Source organism: Octodon degus, unplaced genomic scaffold, assembly GCF_000260255.1.
Source record: "Octodon degus isolate 3935 unplaced genomic scaffold, OctDeg1.0 scaffold00162, whole genome shotgun sequence".
Lineage (NCBI taxonomy): Eukaryota > Metazoa > Chordata > Mammalia > Rodentia > Octodontidae > Octodon > Octodon degus.
In genome coordinates, this window is record NW_004524738.1 from 2,025,000 (window position 1) to 2,042,950 (window position 17,951).

At 47.4% G+C, this 17,951-nt stretch overlaps 1 protein-coding gene across 4 annotated transcripts in view; it reads left to right on the top strand.

Moving 5' to 3' along the window:
* The window catches only part of Reep1 (receptor accessory protein 1), a 108,068-nt gene that overhangs the window by 49,194 nt on the left and 40,923 nt on the right, over positions 1 to 17,951 (top strand). For all 4 annotated transcript variants that reach the window (XM_023702930.1, XM_023702931.1, XM_023702932.1 and 1 more), the window contains exon 2: positions 8,031 to 8,103. In XM_023702930.1, the coding sequence (XP_023558698.1) occupies positions 8,031 to 8,103 (73 nt within the window). The remainder of the gene's footprint in view (positions 1 to 8,030; positions 8,104 to 17,951) is intronic.

The window sequence follows — 17,951 nt, forward strand, 5'->3', positions numbered from 1 at the left end:
TGATGGCCCACACCTATAATCACAGCACTTGGGAGCCTGAGGCAGGAGGATCGCTGGGTGTCTGGGGCCAGCCTGAGCTGCATAGCAAGACCCTGTTTCAGAAAAACAAAACAAAAGCATGAAGAAATGGAAGAGACAATGTTCATGCAGAAAACCTGATATTCCTATTTAATCTGAATAGATTTTTTCACAGAATTTGGCAAGTTATCACTGAAAATGATGCAGGATACCGAAGGGCCCAGAATAGCTAAGAGAGTTTAAAAAACATTAGGATTTGCTGTGAACCTGAGATCGTCAACATCTTAGTTACTATTAAGACACTCTAGCGCACATGCAGTTAGTAGGTCAGCAAAATAGAGTTGAAAGTAGTACCTGATCATGTCAGAAAATCACATATAAAGGAGTAATGCTGCACAGCAGCAGGGAAGGTTCGCTAAATGTACCTGAGACAATGGGGTGCACACAGAAAAAAGTAAATGAAGCCCTATAAAGATAGACTCCAAGCGTCGAGGAGATGGCTTAGCGGAATAAGCACTTGCCTGGCAAGAGCAGGGCCCTGAGTTAATCCCCAGTTCTGAAAAAAAAAAAAAAGATAGAATCCAGATGAATTCAGATCTAGTTGAAGAAAAGCAAAAGTTAAAAACTTAATTTTTCATGGTGGTACTGGAAAACGAACTCAGAGCCTTTGCCCTGAGCTATATCCTCAACATGATACATAAAAGTAAAACTAAAAACAAAGTATAAAAAGCCAGCATATTTGTATCTAAAATTTAAAAATTTTGTACAACAAAGAATACCACAGACCAACTTAAAGAAGCGTATGGGGCTGGGGAGATAGCTCAGCAGCATAAGCACCTGCCTGGCAAGGTCCTGAGTTCGATCCCCGGTACCAAAAAAAAGGGGGGTGATCGGAAAATATATTTGCAATACATATGCCCAAGAAAAGATTTAAACTCAGAAACTGCAAGGAATCCCTGAAAGTTGCTGAGAAGAGGGTAACATAATGGAGCCACATAAGCGGTTCAGATGGCCAGTAGGAGTAAAACTTTTTTTTGACATCACTTGTGACTGAGGAAATGTAATTATGGGACACCATTTTCACGCTCTTTGGACTGGCAAAAACTTAAAATCTCCAACTATATAACTTTTGAAAGACTGGAGCAATTGGAACTCTTATACTTGCAGAAAAAGAAAAGTAAATTGGTGCAACTCTACCAAGTAATTTTGTATGACACGGTGGAAAACGCAGTGCATTTTGACCTAGCAGTTCTACACTGTGTGTTCTAAAGAGGGCCGTAAAGGGCCAGGTACGGTGCTGCACACCTGTAATCTCAGCATTTAGGAGGATCGTCTCCAGTTTGAGACTAGACTGCTACATAGTGAGTTCAAGGACAACCTGAATTACATAGCAAGGCCCTGTCTTAAAAAAAATAAATAAATAAATAAAAATAAAAATAAATAAAGAAGGCCTCAGATTGCACAAGGACGCATGTGTAAGAGTATTTATCAAAGTTCTGATTGTAATGAGGGAAAATTGGCCATAATTGAAACATGCATCAACAGAGTAGATAAGTAAACTATGATACATTCATACAGTGAAAGAGAGCAGAGTGATTTCAAATGATCTGGTGGGGCAACTATCATCAGTCATCAAATTTCAACAACATAAGGTTGATGAAAAGAACATTGCAGGGGAATGCATCTAGTGTGGTTCTGTTTGTGCAGTGCTTAAACAGGTAACACATAGTGCTTCTTTCTGTTTATGCCCAACTCATGTAGTTCATAAAACATGATGGAATAATAAATTCCACTCATGGTAGCAGTGACTTCTGGAGAAGAGGAAAAGGATCTAAGGGACTTTAAATAGACTGGCATGTTTAAAATACCTTCCCATATTTAAAGCAATGGCAGGCAAAATGGGGTGGCATGCACCATCTCTCTGGGAATAATCTAGCACTCTGAGAGGCTGAGGCAGGAGGACTGCTGTGAACTCAAGGCTACCTGGGGCTACATGGTGATTTCAAGACCAGACTAAACTATGGAGCAAGACCCTGTCTCAAAAATACCAAATAAATAAGTCAACAAACAAGCCAAAACAAAACAATGGCATATCCAGTAGGATGCCAAAAAGCACACAAGGACCAAAAAAGCATTCTGCAGTTATAGCAGACAGCAAAGATAGTCTTGGAGATTAATTCTCATAAAAAGATGATAAAATTTTTTAAAAGATGATAAAAATTGACTTACAAGCTTTTAGAAAAACATTCCCAAAGCAATAATGCTAAATTATGTATTTTTATTAAGACTAGAAGCACAAAATACAATCAGTATAAACATTAACACTTTGCAGTGTTCAGGTGTGAAACATTATGCCTTCAAAAACTGGAAGAACTTAAGTTGCAACTTCATTTTCTTGGATATGGCAAACTATTTTTTTAAAAAGTTGAAAGGAAGCATACACATACAGAGAAGCCCATAGGACACGTATGTAAACTTTAGTATACATTTGTAATTACAATGCAGCCCTGGGTAGCCACTGCCCGGGTCAAGAAGTTAAGCATCCCAGAAGCCTTCAGGCCCTGTTCCTTCAGCGCAGTTTGTCCTATGAGGATATAAACAACTGTGTAGACCAGGCTTGCTATTTCCACGTACATTTTAAAAGTATTGCTAGCATTGGCTTTTAAAACGTCAACATATTTTGGGTCTGAGAAAGTACTGCTTTCACTCTAAGGTGCCTGAGAAAACTTGGAAAATCCTGGCTTGTTCTGTGGTTTGCTGACGTCTTGGCCACAGTCAGCATCTGTAGGGCCAGAGCTTTAGCTGAGCCCTTGGCCAGTGCTGGCTGCTGTATCCCTCCTTGGCAACACGTGGGCTTAGCTTCTGCAAGTGCTGTCTCTTTTCTGTCTGTCAGAGCTCCAGGCACTTGCTTCAGAGTGGTGTTTTCCTGACACTGGCCTGTCATTTTAGGCTGTCCCCTCCTATCTGAGCTTTTTCTCTGTTTCCTGGGACACTGTGCCTTTTTTAAACTCTTAAGGCCAAATGTCAAGAGATATGTCCCTGACCTGAGGACCAGAAATCCATACTAGGGCCGGGTGTGGAGGCACACTCCTGTGATCCCAGCACTTTGGAGGCTGAGGCAGGAGGATCATTTTGAGTTTGAGTCTAGCCTGGACTACAAAGTGAGCTCAAGACCAGTCTGAATTATATAATATAGTGAGATCCTGTTTCAAAAAGACAAAACAAACAAAAACCATACTAGACCAGCATTTCTGCAGAGTGTCACTGTGGACTTTTGGGGCAAGATAATTCCTTGTTGTCAGGGTGTTTCCTATGCATTGTGGGCAGTTTAGCAGCATCCCTGGCCTCTACCGACTGGATGTGCACAGCAGCCTCTTGGTCATGACAACCAGAGCATCTCCATACACTACCCAGAGTCCCCAGGAAGGTGAGCTGCCCCTGTTGGGATCCACTGCACTGGAGCATGGTATTCATGTGAGCTCTCTGATCCCTTCTGGGTACTGCAGCTGGGAAAAAGGTTGGGTAGTGTTATGGTTGTGTCTAGGCATCCCCCCAAAGCCTCTTGCAGTTACAGGATGGGTTCTGGAGTTTGTGATTACTGTGGGTGTGGATGCTGCACCTGCCCTGGTGCAGGTAATTTGCATTACAGTGTAAGGAGAGGACAGAGGCTGGCTAGATGCCTGTGCTGCTGCCACCCCCTTTGCTCTCTTGTTCTTTGCCACCACCTTGAATGGCTGCTCTCTGCCCTGTGCTGCCCTGCCTTGGAGCCATCTGAGTATGAACTGAAACCTCCTTTGACTATGAGCTAAATAAATCTTTCCTTCCTTCATTTTGGGTGTCAGGTATTTTGTCCCAGCAACAAGAGAACAGTAACTGAGCCAAGTAGTGAGGCTGGATGAAGGCCTCTAACTTGGGTCAGGAAGAATAAAAGACAGAGACAGGAGGCTCAGGGCTGGTGGATAATGGAGCTGGTCAGCAGGGTGGGAGGTGATGTTCAGGAAATGGACTGTAACAGAAAAACCAACATCAATCCCAATGGAAGCCTCTTTGCACTGAGAAGTTAGAAGGCAACTTTTATTATGGGAAACCCAGAGGTTCAAATCACCAGCCCAGAGTTCAGCTTAAATATGGTTTGCAAGCAAGAAGTACAAAGCTGAGAGCAAGTAATTACATGATTTGCTACATGGAATACAGGAATTATGGAGTCCAGGAATTATGTGATACTGTGTCAGGCAGATTTATACAGGAACATTCTAGGAGAGAGGGGGCTTAAGAAGAGTAGGTAGAGTTGAAAGTGTCCTTGACTAAACCAGTCTTCCCCAAACACAAGGGCCTTGCAGCCTTTGAAGCAAGTTGGAATCATTGCATATATTTAAAACAGGAGCTGGACACAGTCAGTTTGGTCCCATGCATTGTTAAGGGGGACATCTGGGCCTAGACAGTCAAGGCTGGCTGTGTGACGGACAACATGAGCATAAAACATGATGGGGGTGGGAGTGCAGAGCTCAGGGACTGCACGACGCCCCGGGAGGCTGAGCCCGGAGACGACATCCTGCCTTCCACCACTGTGACAGTGGCCCTGCCGCATTCACTAACCTTTCTGCCCTCCTAACTATTCTACGACTTCCCTCCTTGGCTCTGGAGAGTTATGAGGGTCTAGCAGGTTTGGAGAGAAGTTGCAGTCTTCTGATCTTTTATTTACTGAACAGACATTTACCGAGCACTGACTTGGGCGAGGGCTGTTCTGGGCACAGGCGCCACTAAGCACCAGCCCTCTGTGGTATCCTAGAGAGACAGCCTCAGGCAGGCAGCCCTGGGAGGACCAAGAAGGCAGGCTGTGTCTGCAGGTGGCCGGGCAGGTCCACAGTCAGCCAGGTTCCCAGCTGTGGCATCCCCTTGGGCAAGTAATGCCCTTACACTGTTATTGTCCCAGGCTGTAAAAGAGGGCAGTAAGAATTCTTATTGAAGATGATGGAAGAGGATTAAGAGGCTTAGTGCAAAGTGTGGCCAGCCTCCTTTTTTTTTTTTTTTTTAACAGTAGTTGGCACTAATGAGCACTCACTAACAATAGTATAATTTAAAGACTTTATTAGTAGTACTCTTTGTATAAAGTAGTACTCTTTGCCCAGACTGAGCTTAGTACTTGTGATCCTTCTTCCTCAGCCTTCCAGAGTACTGGATTCTAGGTATGTGCTGGCCAGTGTTTTTAAATAGGCCCCAGGCTGGAGGGAGTGGGGGTGCTAGGAACCAGTCCCGCAGATTGAGCCCAAGCTTCCCTGTCTGGATGCCCTGAAGCGCTCCAGCTCTGTGACCTCAGAAAGTGTCTTGGCCTGTTAGGGTTCACAGAGGACCAATCAGTTGGCTGCTGGATTCCTCTGCTGCTGCTTACACACTACCTCCAGGCAGTGGAGGCTGCAAAGCAGCCTGAGGATGCGGGTAATAACTAGGGCATCTGTGCCCAAGGAGTGGTGTGTTTATTTCCCTGGAGTTGGTGGCTTTGTTGCTGAGGCTTTGCTGATTCAGCCTGGTGCTGTCTGGCGTCCACCCAGCTGCAGAGACCTCCTCAGTCCCAAGGTCATGAGCGTCCCTGGATGGTGCTTACTTCATGTCTCCATGCTCTGCAACTTTATGCAGTGAACTCGCACTTAGCAAGCACTTCCTAAGAATGAGGCAGACACCAGCCTGGCTTTGTGGAGCTTGTGGGAGGGGCAGACACAGGGCTGAGCATCCAAATGAAAGGTGCAAGGATCTGTGCTTCTGTGAAATGGAGAGGAGCCTGATCCGAAGATGTTCCAAAGATGTTCAGAGTGCGGCAGGCTGGCGTAGCTTAGAGATCTCTCTCACCAGAGTCTGGTGACAACCCAAGAACACCCTTGGGCCATGCATCCTGGCCTGTGTGCTGCCTTTGGCACTGCTGTCCACCCCTCTTTCTTAAATTTTCTCCCTCCCACCCCCATCCTACTTCCCCCTTTCCTTCCAGCCTTTCATTGTCCCCTTTGCTGGCTTATCTCTATCACCTCTGTCTTTCTAGAAAACAGCCTTACTTTCTAAGGCGGTGGATGATAGGGGCAGAAAGCCAGGCTTGGAAAAGGCCAACTTGGCTCTCGCTTTCCCCTTTCATGGTCATGAGTTAGACAGGCAAGTGGCTCTGAGCACTGCAGTCCCATCTGTGTACAGGGTTCCCTCAGCCAAGGCAGTCTGCCTGGGATAAGGCCTGTAAGGTGCTTAGATAGGTTGGTGGAAGCCAGGAGTCTGAACATTCCTTTCTCCTGTGTCAAAACTGACTTGATATGGTTAACTTTGTTTTCTTGGTTAATTTGGAATGTCAACTTGATTGATTTAAGAGACACACAGGAAATTACAAGAGCACACTTCTGGGTATGTTTTGGGGGGTGAGGAGAGCATGATTTGGGGGCTCTGTCTGCTCCCTGGCCCCTTCCTCTCTGCGTGAATAGCCTCCCTTTACTGTGTCTTTCTGCCAGGCAGTTTCTGTCTTAGAACCAGCTTGCCATGGACTTAGACCTCCAAAACCATGAGCCAGTCTAAGTCATTCCTCCCTAAATGGTAACGCTGAGGTATTTTCTTCAGCAGGGCAAGCTGGTGTTCCTGGCCACAGTGTTCATGGCAAAGGTGTCCCCAGTTCTTAGTAAAATTGCATGTGTGAGGAGTCTCTGTTTGACTTCTAACAGCCTTGACTTTGGGCTTCCTTGCTGCGAGCCCAGAGGAGCTCTGTGGGCTTGACTCAGGGGATGCAGGTGCCTGGGAGGCCTGGGCCAGGGTGCTCCTGCATGAACTGGCTTGCAACTGAGCTGACAGCTGGACAACTCAGTGCCCTCATGAGTCAGGCAAAAGGATGATGCCCTCCTGGGCACATTCTATCCATTCGTTTATTTAAAAATATCTCTTGATGGCCTACTATGTGATGGGTGCTGGGAGGACACGTTGAGCAAAGTAGGTCCGTTCTCTGCACTTACAGTCTGTTATAAGCACACCTGATAAAATGTACATTGCACTTTGAGAGAGTAGTGGGGAGGGTTGACCTAGTCTGGGAGGTGAGAGAAGGCTTCTAAAGTAAAGAAGTCATTCTGGAGATGCCACCTGATGGCTGAACAAGTGCAAACTAAACGAATAAAGGGGAGAGGAGATTCCAGGAGAGAACAGGACAGGCAAAGACAAAGTGGAGAGAAAGAGGGCCGGCAGAGCTATGATCCCACCAGTTCTTAGAAGCGTAGCTGAGGGTCCAGCCTAGAGTCAGGGCTGAGGGTCCAACTGGTCACTGACAGTGTGGAGCACTGTGGAGTTTTTTATTTGTTTTGTTTCGTTTGTTGTTTTTTGGTACTGGGTCTTACTCGGTAGCCTGGACTCGTAGTGATACTCCTGTTTCAGTCTCCCCTGTGCTGAGATTACAGGTGTGCACTACCACATCCAATTTCCGTGGCTTCACAGCGTGCCTGGAGTGGGGCCGGCACAGCATGTGGTACCAGGGATTGAATCTGGGTCCTTGCATTTGCCAGGCAGGTGTTTAGACTGCTGAGCTATCTCCCTGACCCTCATTTCTGCATTTTAAGACCAGTGAGAAGCAGGGTAAGGATGTGTTGGTGGGAGGGGGCGTTGACTTATCCAGATTTACAATTTGAAAGGTTGGTTCTGCTCACAGGAGGCTGAGGCTGAGCCTGAGCTGGCAGGCTTTTTGCAGGATCACTAGCAGGAGGGAGGGAGCACTGGCCTTTGATTTCGGTCTCTGCTGCGCAGCAGTGCTGGGCTGCCCGGATCACCTCAGTTTTGGTCTCCGTGATGCCAAAGACTGTTTGAAGGAAGTGGGCGGCGTTGGGAAACGGGGATTGCCAGTCAGCCAGGCATGAGCAGGAAGCATTCAGAGTGCTCATGAAGATGAGTCGGCCCCGCAGCAGCTTTTTCTGTGGCTTGGAGAACTGCTGCTGGCATCAGGGAGACATTTTCCATCAAACAGGATGAACAAAAATCACATTTCTGCTTTTTCCTCTCTCCTCTAGGCTTATATTTGGCACCCTCTACCCTGCATATTACTCTTACAAGGCTGTGAAGTCGAAGGATATTAAGGAATATGTAAGTAGAGCTGTTCCTCTTGGAGGGGATGACTGATGGGGGCGGGCGGAGGTTGCCACCGGCTGCACCACTGCAGAAGGTGGGTGCCCTCCTTGGTGAGGACACTGGGAGCAGGCAGACTTTCCACAAGGCTTCTCGGGAGCCCTGTCCTGTCTGCATCGGTCCCCTGCTAGGCCTTCAGTGCTGCAGGGAGAAAAGCACCGAGGCCCCCAGGGAGAGAAGGCACCTGGAATGGGGGAGTCCTGCCCTGCCACAAGCCTGTGTGCAGGACACTCTGAAAACCTGCAAGTGTGTCCCTGGGGACAGCTTGGCCTCGAGGATGGGTGCACAGGTCCTAGAGCTCTACAGACCTGGGTTTTGTCCTGACCCTACTTTAGTCAGTGATTCCAACATCCTGTGCTTCCAGCCCTGTTGCTGTTGAAGCTTTGAGGGCAGGAGCTGTTTGTCCACATCACCATGCCGAGCATAGGGAAGGGGCTTGGGACTTCTCCCTGGTCAGAGAATTAGGCCAATGAGCACGGGTGATGGCGACTCTAAGTACAGTCCTTGGAGGTGCTGGCCACCTCTAGCAGGAGATCCATAACAACCTCTAGGTGACAAATCCATGCTGCAGTGAGGGCTGAGAGAAGGGGACCTTCCCCATGTAGAATATGACCCAGAAAAAGGGGCGAAGTGTGTGGATTTGGGCAGAAAGGGACTGAGGTCAAATTGAGGCTCTAACTTCTGAACCTCCAAGGCCCTCAGTGTTTTGATCTGAGCTCTAGGGTGGACAGCAATGATCCTTCTATGTTTTTCATAAAGAAAGCAAGTCAGAAGTAGGTGAAGAAATAATTCAAACTGGGCATGATGGTTCATGCCTGTAATCCCGGCACTCAGGAAGCTGAGGCAGGAGGATCCCAAGTTCCAACCCAGCCTGGGCAGTTTAATGACTTACTGAGATTCTGTCTCAAAATAAAAAATAAAAAGGACTAAAAATGTAACTCTGTGCAAAATCCCTGTGTTCAGTCCCCAGTGACACACCCTACAACCCCCTCCCCTATACATACACATGCACACACACACCCCACACAGCAGGCTTTGAAAGTCATTATTGTCTTAGGCTTCCCAAGCAGCCTTTATGATGACACCAGACACCTCCAGATCACCTCCCTCTTCCTCCCAAGCTTCCCAGAACTACTTGACTGAGCCTTATTTTGGTGCTCCTCACAGGACCCCTGAAGGAGTGATTTCTCCCCTGGAGACCCTGCCCAGGGTACGTGAGCCTCCGCGTGCACTATACGTAGTTGAAAAGTTGCAGCACAGAACCTCCTGGTTCTCAGTTGACTTGGCCCTGACTAAGCCCTCAGGCCCCCTCTGCCAACCCTCCCTCTCTGGCCTCTTCCCACCTCCAGCACAAGGTGCCTGTGCCAGGGACGAGGTCAGACCAGGGCCTCTAGGCTATAAGGGCTGACCCTCCACTTTGCAGGGGCTGAAAATTCTCTTAGCTTAGCAGGGAACAGGGAGAGCTCAAACCCTGGTGAATTATTTGTGCTGACTAAATGCACAGAGGCCTGGTTTGTGATTGGGCGGCGGTTGGCTAATTGCAACCCGGCTGTCACTGACAAGCAGGGCAGCTGTTACTGTTGGCTGGGCAGTGGCTTGCTGGCTCTCCTGGGGGAGGCTGCAGCGATGAGATTAGCGGGTTTCTGGGTACAACTGGAACTGGAAGAAGGAGCTGAGTAATAGGCGCATTGTCTGTGCTCACACCGTCACACAGGGTCACACTCACTGTCACAGTCATACACGCTCACACGTCGTCACTCTTACGTGTCCTACACACTCACAATCCTGTTTTCTTCTTCTGGCAGCCTTTTTGATTCATAACCCCATTTGCCCAAGAGAGGAAATCTGAGAGTTTCCCCTCTTGGCCTGGAAGATAGCTTGACTGCATAAGGGCCTGCCTGGCAAGCCCAAGGTCCTGAGTTTGATCCCCTGTACTACATGCTGTGCTGACACCATGCAGTGTGGCCCCAGAACCAGGTGTGTTGGCACAAGCTTATAATCCCAGTACTCCGAAGGCTGAGACAGGAGGATCACTATGAATCTGAACTGCAGGGCAAGACCATGTATCCAAAAAAAACAAAGAAAAGAAAAAATTTCCTCTCTCTCACCTCCCACCTCCACATATATCGGGTTGGGAACTGTGTCTCTTCACCTCTTGCCCTTCTTGATCTTTCATGCCAGGTTTCTTCCTGCTGAGTTGCTGTTCTCTGAAATATGCTCCTTCCCCTATGGAGTCAGTCTCATTTTGTGTGCACAGTGGCCTTCGCACTGGGTGCATAGCCGACCGTTATTTATTTATTTTTGAGAATCTCATTGTATTGCTAAGTTGTCCAGGCTGGGCTCCACTTGCAGCTCTACTGCCTTGGCTGTCTAAAGCACTGGAATTACAGGTCTGCGCCACCATATCTATTTTGGTTTCTTATTATCATTGTAATAAGTTATCATGATCTTGGTCGCTTAAAAACAACACAAATGGATTGTCTTACAACTGCACAGGTCGGGAGCCTGCCAGCTCTCCCTGGGCTCGGATCCAGTGGGGTGTGTTCCAGTGGTGGCTCAGGAGGAGAGTCCACATCCTGCACTCCTTGGCGTGTGTCCCTTCATCTTTCTTCAAAGGCAACATAATTCCATCTCCCGCTCTCACATATTTCCATTGTCACTTCTGGTTCTCATCAGCTGGGAAAAGTCCTTTCCTTTGAAGGATGCATGGGATTATGTTGGTCCAGGCTACTCTCCCCATACGAAGGTCTTTAATTAAAAAACCCTACAAAGTCCCGTTTACTTGTACCATGTGGGGATGAGGACATGAACATCCTCGGGGACAAATCATCCTGCCCACCATACCTAGCCAGCCTCCTGTCCATCCCTCTTTTCCACTCCACTGTCTACATAACATTCAGAGACCTTTTCAAGACAGGACTCTGTCCATCTCACTTCTCTGGATTGACAGTCTCAGGATTAAAGCCCAAGTCCTTTATACAGGATTTAACACCATTCACAATCTGACTTCTTTCCACTGTTTCCTTTTTGTACTTCTTCCTGCTTGCAAGCTGCTTCTCCACAGGTTTTTAGTGCTGTCGGCCTCAGTCCCTAGGGTGTGGCCCATGGGCCACCGTCCACATCACTGGCTGCTTATCAGCTGTGAAGCATCTCAGGCCTACCTTCCCCCTGTAACGACAATATTTTTAGCAAGATTGCCAATTTGAAAAACATTCTTAATATTAGCCTGAAGAGTCTTATATCTCCCCAAAGTTGTTGCACCTGCCAGGGTGTTGGGGTGAAATCTTAAACAGAAAGGGTGTTAAGGGCAATTGAAGAATTAATTGGAAGGCTGGAGGAAGACACTCAGAAATTGGGGAACATGGCTGGGGAGATGGCTCAGTAGAATAAGCACTTGCCTGGCAAGCACAAGGACCTGAGTTCAATCCCTGGTTCTGGAAAAAAAAAAAAAAATCACTAGAAATTGGGGAAGATCCTAAAGGCTGAGTGATGGTAACGGCCATGCTCGGGCCTCAGCAAGCCTCTGGTTGGGCTGTCGGGGACACTGGCTGTGCCTGCCTGTACACTTGGAACATGGCCTGAAGGTTCAGGACCTGGAGGGGACCACCTGATTCTTCCAAACCCAGATGACAGGTTCGACCTTCAATGCTGGAAGGTTCCCTGGATCTAGTAGACTTTGGATGCTGGCTATTCAAGTGAGAAGACGAACAAACAAATAGCAATTAGACTGACTCTTTGACTGCCTAAAACCTACAGGTGCCATTTGAAGACTTTACCTGTAGTTGGTTTTTAAAAAACAAACTTCTGAGGAGAGTTCTATAGGACTCACTCACTTGCTAACCCATATTTCTTCAGTTACTAAGTTCATTACCAGATCCAGCATCTCTGGGCAAAGTCCTCCTCTCCTCTGGTTGTGACAGGTTCCTGGCTCAGTGTTGAGCATTCTACACAATAAATTGTCAAGCAAACCATTGTCATTAGTCTATATGCTGTATCAGGGGAAAAAAAGAATACATTAAGATATAATTACTTAAAAACTTAAAAAAGAGATATAATTACTTAAAATATTTAAGTTAAAATACCATGAAAAAGGAAAAAACATGGATAGAAACTCAAGTCTGTATGCAGCTGACTGGGATTTCATAGCACTACTTATGGCTTTTTTTTTTCTTTTCAAAGTTTTATTGATAAACATAAAGCAATGAGACAGTTTCAAATCAAATCGAAAGTACAGTTTCAACAAATAATACACTGCATATATTCTTCTTAGTGGTTCTACTTATGGCTTTTGTTAAGATAATTTTTTAAACAGTGTAAATCATCATATATAAATAAAAAAACTGTATGTTGAAGATTTTACTTAACTTATTAATTCACAGGGGAACTCATAAGGAATTAAAGAGTAGTTCAAAGGAGATTCTAAACAACAGACATTTAGACAGTCTAGAATGTTGACATTAATTTGTTAATTGATTTCTTGGTGCAATGGAAAGTATTTTAGTTACCTTTCTTGTTGCTGTAATAAAATGCCCAACTCCCAAAGTTAAAGGAGGAAAGGTTCATTTAGGGCACCATTTGTACAAGGTTTAGTTCATAATTCATAATTGGCTGTGCCCAAGGCAGTTGGCAGGGGGCATTACAGAGAGGAAACAATTCATGACAGATAAAGAAGACAGAAAAAACAATGAGGCAGACAGACAGACAGACAGACAGACAGACACAGAAACAGACAGAGAGACAGAGACAGACAGAGAGGGATGGAGGGAAAGAGAACAAGCCCCTTTCCATCCCTTACACTGTATGCAGGCCACCCAGCCTAGGGCAGGTATGGCACTCACTCCCTTAATCCCAGCATTGGACCCTGAATCAATCACAAACTCTGGATTCAGCCATCTCTGAAAAGCCTAGCCCCCATTAAGGGGCATCTAGGCACAAACTATAACAGGAAGTCAATTATACCTCCACTGGATAAAACTCACTGCATCCCAATGGACAAAACCATTTTCAATGCAGTCAGTTTTCTAAAACTTATAAAAGTTGTAAAGTGGCACAGCACGAAGGAAAAACAAGATACCTGCATATCCAGATAATTCAGATGTGCTGGACACCTAGCATTCCGTAGACGTGCATTCTTTCCCAAGTTTTCCTGATACTTCCCTCTCTTACTATGCAATCTGTTCTCCTTTGCCTTCAGGTAGTACTTCAGGAGTTTATTCCATAGTCAGTGATGTGGCCCAAACCTTCATTCTTAAGAATCCAAGACCTTGGCAGTCTTTCTCTGTAGGGTTCTAGTACTGATCCATTGACTTCTACCTCTGTACACAACAGTGCTAGGGCTGCACCCCCACACCCTGCAGCTTTCACCTGCCTTCCTTTTTGCTGCCTTGTGTAGCAGTGACCTCAGTTCCCCTTCATAATCAGGATCATTCATGCCATCCAAGCACCTATGTCCCTTTATTATCTGTGCCCTCGTGTGAGGAACTTGAAATGGCCACGTGCCAGCTTTCATTTCATTGCACTATTTTGTATCCCTTAGTAGGAACATCCTCTAACAAGGTACTGAAGTTCATTAAAAGGCAGAGACCAGTCAGTTGGGACTGCTTAGCAGGAATGCTGTGTGTTAAACAGCGATTCTCAAACTGTGACATGCATATGAATGGGGATCTCATTAAGATTCTCATTCAGATCCAGTAGGTCTGGGATGGGGCTGGACACTGCATTTCCAGGTGACATCCATGCAGTGGGTCTGTGGGCCATACGTTGAGTGGCAAGGCACTGGCATTGGGCTTAATGTCCTTCGATCTTGTACCTGGCATTTTTCAGTCACTAACTCAGAGGAGGAACTGCACCTAGCTGTTCTCCTGAGTCCTCCAGGCTGGGCAGCACTGTGCAGGGCTGGCTGTCTCCAGGCAGCGGAGTGAGCAGATGAGTGACTTCCAGGAGTGTCAGCCTGTTGCCTTACTTCTTCTGCTGTTGTGGAGAGCCCTTGGCGAGAAGCAGCGTAGCATGAGAGGCACCAAGATGAGAGCACTCATCCCTGAGTCTTCAGCTCGCTGCGTGGCTGCAAGAATCCAGGGAATAGGAAAAAGCAAGTCCACATGCCGGCCAATGCATAATCCAGAGAAGAACCATCTGTTAGAGAAGGGCCCGGTGTCATGCCTGGAGTTATGGTACCATCTTGGACAGGCTTGGTGGCTGCTGCTGGCAGCTTGGGCTCTGATGGGCTGCCAGGGCCAGGTCAGTATTTGTGAGAGGGATTCCACCTGGCTGAGCCCTTGTGCTGTCCCTGCCACTTCCACATGGCCACTTGGTGCGCAGGCTGATTAAATACGCTCTGTTAAGCCTGAAGAAAGAAGCTGGCTGACATCCACAGCCCCGTTGTCTCATCCTCCTGGTTACTGTGAGTCCCCTCTGCTGTGAGACCTTTGGCAAGGTTGAGCATGCACCACAAAGCCTTGGTGCTCTGGGCTCACTGGCATCATTCCCAGGCCATCTCCACACACTCTCTGCCCCATCCCTTATGCAAACCTCATCATCTGTCCTACCTTTGCCAGGAGTTTCTGGGGTTTGTTCTACTCAAGAGAGGTCAGGCACAAACAATGAAAATTACAGGAAGGGCGGTTTGTGTTCAGAGCTCCCCAGAAGTGGGGCCCTGCGGGAAATGCTAGAGCCAACCAGGAGGCAGAGTGCGGGCAACAGCCCTTGCTGTGTGGGAAAGGTAAAGAGACAGCAGGAAGGCAGATTTGGGATTGGCTGGTTTGAATAATTTCAGCAGGTTCTAGCCTCCCCTAGCAGCTGCTTGCCTCTGGTACTTGGCCGGGGACATCATGGCTGGGGAAGAATATTGGCTCAACCTGGACAGCCCCACAAAGAAGGAGCTGTAGTCTTGGACTGGCTGGTTTGCACCTGCATGGGGCGCTCCTGCAGGGGTAGGGGCAATCGTGTCATCCCTAGGAACTGGCCGCCCTGGGACAAATGTCAGTCTCCTGTCAGTGATGTCCCCTTCAGGTGCCAGGGCATCAAGAGTACAGAAACAGGTAAATGTGGTTACTACACCTGGTGGCAGTGTAAATGTGTTACTGAGCGCCTTTCTCCTAGACAAAGCACACTGCCTAGGGACTGCCTGCTCCTCCTCCTCTCTCTCCCAGGCAACCCAGCCATATTACCAGCTGTCCGCTGTGCTCTTGCCTGCAGCTGATGCAGTCCTCTGCAAACCAGGCTCAGAGTTTTTCTTTCTCAGTCACTGGGAACCGAGAAGTCTCTGAGTCTGAAGCGAGGCCAGGTGTGCGAGGAGTGTGAGAGGCTTGAGAAATTTCCGTGTGCCTGGTTAGAGGAGGGGCGGAGAGGGTCATGAAGCTGCAGTGTAGCTCAGCCTGCTGCACCCACAGCGCATAGTGGGGCTTTCACAGGCTGTACAAGCCCCAGGGGCAGGGTCTAATGGACTGAGGAGCCTGGGAGCCACTGAGGTCCACAGACAGCCTCCAGGTCCATCCCCACCCCCAACTCTGAATACTGAAGCTGTGGCCAAAGGTCACAGCCTCTCCTATTTCCTCGCTCTAGGATCCCACCCCTGCCCGGTCCAGAGGGACTTCCCAGGCTGTTCGCAGCTTTCCATTCCATAGCTGCTGCTGGACTCGACCTCTCAGGTCAGTCCTAGCTCCCACTTTCCCTCTTAATTCTCATGGAAAGCACTGTGCTCCTCCTTCTCCTCTTCCTCCTCCTCCTCCTTCCCCCCCACCCCCTGCAATTTGAACAGAATTCCTCAAACTTGGATGTGCTATTTCAAACCTTGGCAAAAATAGCTGTCATTTGGTTTCTCTAAGGCCTGCCGGTGAAAAACATTTCCTGGTAATTTCAGATGAATATGGTTTCTGTCTCCAAGTTGCCAGGCTTCCATTTCCCTTCTTAGGCTCCATGAGTCATTCTCAGCTCCTTTTTTAGGGTGAAAGTATTTTAAAGTAAAGGAGTACGAGATAGAAATGTCTTTAGCCTGGTGCTTCAGGCTGCATCTCTGCCATGGCTCCCTCACCGGTCTGCAGCCCCTTCCTCCCCCACCCCAAGGCCTTTTTCCTTGGATCTTGGGCCTTCTTCTTTGGGTGTTCCCTGTGGCTCTCGGGCTGCCCTTATGGGGCCCAGTCTCTTCTTCCTAAATTAGTTCTTTCTTTCTTCTTCTTTTTTTTTTTTCCATTTATGTATTTGGTACAGGGTCTCACTACGTAGCTCAGACTTGGTAGTGATCCTCCTATTTTCAGCCTCCCCAGTGCTGGGATTACAGGCATGCATGTGTTACCGCACCTGGACTTGCTCCCCAGGGCGGGCCCAAAGTGGCACACAGGACTTTCTTTTACTTGAGTAGCCCCATAACCACCAGTTGCCTGCGCTCCAGCTTCGGCTACAGCCTTTCTTCCCGTATCTGTGCAACGTTGTTTTCTTCTTAAAGCCACCCAGACTGTAGTTCCAAAGTATATTTCTTCTTGGTCCTTTTGAAATCATCTTTCCCTTCCCAATCATCATGCCAACATTCTAGTGCAGTCATTCTGGACGTGTTCATTCAGTGCTGAGTGTGTGCAAGGAACTGTTCTGGGTCCTAGAGATTAATGGAGCATAAACAGAAGAGTAAACAGGCCCCTTTAAAGTATGGTAGGGGACAACCCCCTCAGGGCCCCCTCCTGTCCCTCTCTTGCACAGTAGCTTTCTTTCCCCCAATAAATCTATTCTGCTAATTAATAAACAAATAAATAAATAAAGCAATGTGGTAGGTGTTAGGGTATGGACCACGTGTAACACTGCAAGGGGAAGAGAAGGAGCTGAGAATTACTATAGAGAGCCCTTTCTGGTCCTCATCTCAGTACAGGAAGCTTATACTTACAATCCCATGGATAAGTTGAGTCCTGTTGAGTTAATTCCAAGCTACCACAACCAGTTCAGCCCATAGCAAGAATAAAAACACTAAAGCATCTTTATAGTTTTGGGTAGGCAAAGGGTTCTAAGTCCAGCCATGATCACAGCTATCCAGAACAAAGGCCCCAACCTGGGTTTTATTCACTCATGAACAAAGGAGTGGCTTGCAGATGAGTGACTGTGAGAGTGGCAGGAGGTAGGCGAGTGTGCGAGCTGGGCTACGTAGGAGGCCTGAAATCACCTCTGCAATATGCAGAGAGAAAGATAAGCAGAAAGAGTGATCTGCATTACATAATTGAGATGGTATCTAGTGTTTTGGGGTCCCATGCTTCCGCTCTGATGTGTAATCTTTCAAGCCCCAGGAAATCCTAGCTTCTATCCTGAGGCTCCATGCCAGCGGACAATGTGGAGCATTGGCTCTTTAATCCCATCTCTTCCCATCTCACGCTAGGGAGCAGCAGGTGGGAGTTACAGGAAACAGGCCTGCTGTCTTCAAAGACTACCACCAGCATCGTGGCTACACTGATACGCATGGCTTAAGGCCAATTGAAGGGATAAGGAAAAGTCCTAGCCAGCTGTGTACATATCAATACATGGCAACAGGATCAGGCTTAGCCAATTGGAGACAATTGCTCTTCTTTCAGGGAGTTGTCCAAATTGCCCTCCACATTCACCCGAACTTCGTTGGTCATTTGCTGAGGAAGTGATGTTGATTTTGGCTGAGATCTAAGGTCTAAAATCTGGAGACAAAAGAAGACACTCTCTGTTCAGGAAATTGAAAGTGGTTCATTATAGCTGGGGTGGAAAATGGGAGAGCATAGTTATGTGGAGGTCACTTTGATGGGGACAATTAAAGGCTGGTTCATGCAAGGCTTTGAAAGCCAATTTAGGGAATTTAGGTTTTA